The 6,425-nt window shown below is 45.0% G+C and overlaps 1 protein-coding gene across 1 annotated transcript; it reads left to right on the forward strand.

Annotated features, from left to right (window-relative positions):
• The first annotated feature begins 5,247 nt into the window (after positions 1–5,247).
• On the forward strand, positions 5,248–6,207 carry LOC100940658 (olfactory receptor 3A2-like). The gene has a single exon (XM_003799122.2). The coding sequence runs from the start codon at positions 5,260–5,262 to the stop codon at positions 6,205–6,207; it is 948 nt and encodes a 315-aa protein (XP_003799170.1). The 5' UTR covers positions 5,248–5,259.
• The last annotated feature ends 218 nt before the right edge of the window (positions 6,208–6,425 follow it).

Genomic DNA, 6,425 nt, shown 5'->3' on the forward strand with positions numbered 1-6,425 from the left:
TACTCCACCTACCACAGCCAGGTAGAGGAATTCTATGGAATGAGTAAATTATTCCCTCTTGACTGATAAATGGGATTTCCTCTCTCACACTGTGCTGAGACCTAATCTTAATTATTTTGGAGGTACCGAGGGAAGTGGTGTTGTTGTCAAGGAAGACAAGAACCATCATGTGAGACTTCTGCTCTGTAGCATGTGTTTTTGTGGTCTTTAGGTAAAAGAAGGTTTCTTTCTCTAACAAGGGGAAGGATGTTTCCCTGGTAAGTGGATTCATGGGAGTCTAGGCATTCAAAGTTCTCATTCTCATCCTTGTCAAACATTCCCATTCCAGGACTCAGGACCCCACTTGGTTGCTGCCAGGACTCAGAATTAGACACTGGAGAACTGCCCAAGCAACCTATCCACCCCTTACAGTAGCTCTTCCACCCTTACAATCCAGCCCTGGGCCTAATTCTCAGCACTAGGCATCTATGACTGCGTGCGGAAGATCAATCTCTAATTAAATGTCACCATGGAAGATTTCCAGCTTTCACATATGACTTAAGCTGTTTGTTGTTGGATAACACAGAACATTTCTCAGTCTTCCAGGCTTCCAAGGAACTTAACAAAAACCATCCATATTCTTTCTTTTGCACTTTTTGGCCAGGGCCAGGTTTGAACCCACCACCCATTATGGGGCCAGTGCCCTACTCCTTTGAGCCACAGGTGCCGCCCAAGCCATCCATATTCTTAACACTCCACAATACTTGTAGTTACTACAGTGCTAATGACATTAATGCAATACAGCTGACATTTAACCCTGCATTTTTCTTTCCACCTGTGCCTCATCTTAATCATTCGCAAGCAAGTCTGAGCAAGTATGATGCTACCACCGCCACTTACCCCAGAGTGGATGGTCTAGTTTCAGGATTCCTCCTGGAGGATATGCTTCCTGGAGTTATCCCAGAATCAAATGTCTTATTGGATTCTCTCCAAAATAGAGTATTAGACAAGATATGTGTGTGTGTGGTTTAACTGGAGTCTATGGAGCAAGAGTGAGGTTTAACTGTGGTTTAACTGAAGTCTCATGGAGCAAGAGTGAGGTTATTAATTGGGAAGTGGACCCAGTGAGGAGGACTGATTTATGAACAGAGTGAGACAGAGAATGAAGAATTGTCCCTCAATGAGGGGTGCATTACGACAGTCCTTGCTATGGACAGGGGAGACCTGATTATATAAGAGCATGTGGAATGCCCCCACAGAATTGTGTGAAGATGGGTGCAGCATATTTATCCACTGTCTCTATTCCCCATTGTCAAGTTGCCCTCTGCACTGCTGAGCTCCACATATGCTCAGACAGAGTAAGCTCCCCCAGTGTTCTCCTATGAGAGCATCCCAGGAAGAGGCTACACTGTCACTTGCAGTGAGTAGAAGCCTGCAGAGAATTGTCCCACCAGCCATGGCTGAATCAGAAAACAGAGTCACAACATCTGGTGTCTGCTACCACCTACTTCCTAGAATTGTTGTGAGGGTCTATAGGGCCTTCAGGCTAGTAGAGTTCCTAGTGCGTTGCCAGGAACATAACAAGCATTCGTCAATGTTAGCAATGCATGTCTAAGTGAATTGTTGAACCTCTACTGGCTGCTTAATGAATTGTACTTAAATTTAATGTTCACAGCAAGGCTCTGTGGTGGAGGATACGTGCTCATTTTATAGATGAGGAAACTGAGACTGAAGAGGGTTCAGCAGCTTATTATATAAAGTCAAACCACTAAAAATCAGAAGAGCAGGTCTGTCTATAAGGCTTTTCCTGTAGCACCAGACTTCCCTGCTGGGAGAAAGAGCACTCTGTCATGGGGGAGGGGATGTTGGATGATCAGTTATTAGTGGGAATGAGAATTCTAAAAACACAACCCTCAATTTTCCCATTACTATTAATCTGTGGCTTCCACCAAGGCTCTCAATTTCTTTGGGCTTGACTTAACATATCCTGTTGGCAAGCAAGTTCCTGAAAGTCCTTTGGGAATGACATAACTCCTCTATCATCACTTCCAGAATCATTATGCTGTCCTAGAGACACAGTCTCAATGGCCCCACTAACAAGGCCCCCAGAGAGAGTGAGTACCCCATTCCTGAGGAGAAGTCAGGAAGCTGGCTGAAGAAGCCTCCTCCCTCTTCCCCAAGGCTTTCTTCCTCATCTGCACCTGCAAGGCAAATTCATAAATTAGCTGTCTCTCCTTAAACCCCCTGGGTTAACAACTAGGAAAGAAAATCTCTGCTTTAGAAAACCCATATTTAGTCCCCACCTGTACTTCTCTCTTCCTGGGGACTTTGAGGATATGTGCAAGTCCTCAAGGCCTCAGTCACCCACCAAGAAGTGGAACTGCCTCGCCTGCTCTAACCACCTGCCCATGAAGCCAGCACCAGAGAAGGAGCTTTCTGTGAGAAGGTCTAAATACCAGAAAGTATTAGCTGTGGTTGCCATCTACATGGAGGCTTGAGAGGTTTCATTTTCTATCTGTCTCTTCCCACAGAATTCTCTGTCCTGGGCGGGCTAATTTCTGAGTCCTCCAAAGGTTTACCCCCTGACAGAAAGGATACCAGCCTGTTCTCTCACTTCTAATACAGAGCTACTTACTTGCTTTCTGGGTGGATAACTGGGTCTGCACAGCTCCTCACTGTGTTTCCTGAACAACCCTCTCTGGATTCTAGGCCCCTTCCAGGGTGAGTATTCTCATGAGTCCTTCCTCTGCTCTTACAAAACAGAGAAGGGGCTTCTGTCCCTAACAGCTTGATGAGCTTGACTTTATGCACAGTGTAGGGGATGCCCTGAAAGGGAAAACTATTTAGGGAGAGAGCGGGGACTATAAGCCAGAGGTCTTGGTTCCCCACTGCCCATGTCCCCTCTTGGGTAAAGCCTGCTCTCTGGTACTGAGTGTGGGGGGACCCATGGAGTCCAGCTCATGGCCCAGGTCCATGGCATCACCAGCCAAGGACCTTCGCTTCAGCAAAGGCCTTGGTGAGTGCTTTCATCACTGGGAGCATGATGGGATGGGTTGGAGTCCCAGAGTCCTAACTGTCACAGCTCAGGAAGGAGAGCCTGAAGAGTCACAATGCAGGAGGGCCCCTCAGTGGGCCTGGTGTTAACCCTGCCAGACACTCTGGACAGGATTCTCGGGTGACCTGAGGCCATCCCGTAACCTCAGGTTTTAAGTGAGCTGCATCTCTATCCTCTGAGAGTCGGCAGCAGCTGTTCCCTGGCTCCTCTGCCCTTGTCCATGATGTGCTTCTCTGTGAGGGTCTCATTGTTTGGGGAGGTTTAGGTGAGAAGCCTGTCAGCACATGGATTGGTCCATGACCCACTTGTCTGTTAACACAAAGGAGTTCCTGCCACAACCCTGCACCAGGCACTTAAACCTACAGCTCCCCTAAGGCTACTAATCCTGAAAATATAACCATAATTCCACTGTGTCCCAAAAGTCTTCCATGACACTCTAGCTCACACTGATACTCTCTTTCTCTGAAATCATCCATGTGTTTATGAAATACTGGGCTACTATTAATACTATGTGTATAATATTATGATGACTATTGCTATTGAAAAAAATGAATGAAACATGTATCTGTCCTCAAGTCACAATGAAGTAGGAGAGAACTGACTGAACTAGAAGGTAAAGAGTCATAAGTTTAAAAAAATATTTTGTGGTGGTAGTAAAGGAGAGGGAGAGATGGGAAATTTTCAAGGAACAAATAATTCAGCAGCCAATATTTGCAAGAAGTCTTGAAATACTGAGGCATCTGTAGTTGGAGGAAAACCGCTGCAGGCAGCAATAACAGCATAAGCAAGGAGGTGGAAAATCAGAAGGTAGCAATCTAACGCTTGTGTTCAAATGTGGGGAAATGGGAGTAGTGAAATGTTTTTCAATGTGTCATATGTAAAAAGCGGTTATCCAGCCATTGACCTATGATTTGCAAAGCATTTTTTAGTTACCAAGTTTATCAATGATAATCAGGCCTGAGGATGATTTCTGCCCTCCCCGAAAACTTATGTGCTCAAGGAATAGTAAGGACATCCTGCAGATCCCTACATCCAAGTTCTCATCCATGTAGTATCCCCTCTATTATTTCCCTGTGTCCTGAACACACACAATGGAGACCTCATCTGGGATGATGGTTACTGAGAAACCCTCCCATTGGAGACATCCTTTTGCTGCAATACAGGGCCTGCTTACAACTTTGATTTTAGAGAGGAGGAGCCAACCATATACACAGAATATATAATTTTACATTTAGATGTTATTCAAAGTCCAGTAGAAGGGCTTAAGTAACAAGAGTAGTGCCACTTACTGAACAAGGGATTTTAGTGTACACTTCAGAGTATAGTCTCTCATTTTGGAGAAATGTATTCATCTGGTCTTCCTGACACCCTTAATTATGGGTGTCATCTCTCTGATTCTTGCCATAACTTCTCTTGATTTCACTTATTCCTGGGATGCTTTAAACCTGGGCTATGATTGTAAATGCTTTTTAGTTTCTCAGGATTTCTGTCTTGAAATCTACTCATCCCTCAGAGAACAATGAGGAAATTCGACCTCAATCTTGCTATATTCAAAGAGGAAGACTTCTTTTTCAGAAAATTTTATTGCATATTTAAGGTGTAGAACATGATGTAATGAGAGAAATAAATATAGTAAAATGTTGCTACAGTGAAACAAGTCAACATATCCATCACCTCACATAGCTACCCAGTGTCAACAGCACGTATACTCTATACATTCAGCAAAACTCTGAATACAAGATCTGCCAGTTACATTCATGAACTCGTTCTAGAAAAAGTACTATATACCTCATTGGTCACCTTTGAGATACTCTCCTGGGAAAGCTATGCACTGATGTCAGGATCTAGTCCATCCTTAATGCACTTTTCTAGGATGAGTTCATGAACTTAATTGACAGACCTTGTATTCTTTATTAACCAGAGTCCTCATGTTATACCTAAGATCTCTAATCTTAATTTATTTTTCAAAGTATGGTGACCCATTCAGCTAGCAGAAGAGGGGAGGGACAAAGTAGTGGTGGCACAGCGCATCTCAACCAAGAGCAGGATAAAAGCACTAAAGTAGGGAGGTTAGTGAGTGAGGTATGGCAGGGTTCAAGGGAAATATGCACCTAGACACTGAGAACTCACCATGGGGCTTTGAGCAAAAATGACTTAATATGTTTGTGTTAAGTGAATGAGAGGACTGATACCTCCCCTGCTGGGACATTTTCTTATAGTAACTCATGGAGCCAGAAGCTGAGACCAACAAAACTGCAGTTGCTGAGTTCATCCTGCTGGGCTTGGTAGAAACACCGGAGCTGTGGCCAGTTGTCTTTGTACTCTTCCTCTTTGCCTACCTGGTCACTGTTGGGGGCAACCTCAGCATCCTGGCTGCCATCCTTCATGAGCCCAAACTCCACACTCCCATGTACTTCTTCCTGGGAAATCTATCCATGCTGGATGTTGGGTGCATCAGTGTCACTGTTCCTGCAATGTTGGGTCATCTCTTATCCCACAAGCGTGCAATTTCCTATAGTGCCTGCCTTACACAACTCTTCTTCTTCCACCTTCTGGCTGGGATGGACTGCTTCCTGTTGACTGCCATGGCCTATGACCGATTCTTGGCCATTTGCCGGCCACTCACCTATAGCACCCACATGAGCCAGACAGTCCAGAGGATGTTGGTGGCTGTGTCTTGGGCTTGTGCCTTCACCAATGCCCTGACCCACACTCTTGCCTTAACTACTCTCAATTTCTGTGGCCCTAACGAGGTGAATCATTTCTACTGTGACCTCCCACAGCTCTTCCAGCTCTCCTGCTCCAGCACCCAACTCAATGAGCTGCTGCTCTTTGCTCTGGGTTTTTTAATGGTAGGTACACCTGTGGTTCTCATCATCACCTCTTACATCCATGTGGCAGCTGCGGTTCTACAAATACGTTCAGCAGAGGGCAGGAAGAAAGCCCTCTCCACATGTGGCTCCCACCTCACTGTGGTTTTCCTCTTCTATGGGACAGGTATCTTCAACTACATGCGTCTGGGTTCAGAGGAAGCTTCAGACAAGGATAAAGGGGTTGGAATTTTCAACACTGTTATCAACCCCATGCTGAACCCACTTATCTATAGCCTTAGAAATACTGATGTTCAGGCTGCTCTGTGGAAGATACTCATGGGGAGGTGTTCACTGATCTGAGAGGTGATAAGGTCTCTCCTCCTGCCTTTTCCAGATGGAGGAAAATTTCCCATGAAGGCAGTAACCTGTAAAATTAGACCATAGCCATTTTTTTTTCAGTCTCCTGATGCCTGAAGATCAGTGCCCCGTTTTTGTCGTACAAAGAGACCCTGCATAATTCATTCATTTATTCATTCAACACATACTTATGAATTACTTCTATGATCCAGCCAGTCTTA

Source organism: Otolemur garnettii, unplaced genomic scaffold, assembly GCF_000181295.1.
Source record: "Otolemur garnettii isolate 467f Iridium unplaced genomic scaffold, OtoGar3 scaffold00145, whole genome shotgun sequence".
NCBI classification, from domain to species: Eukaryota; Metazoa; Chordata; class Mammalia; order Primates; family Galagidae; genus Otolemur; species Otolemur garnettii.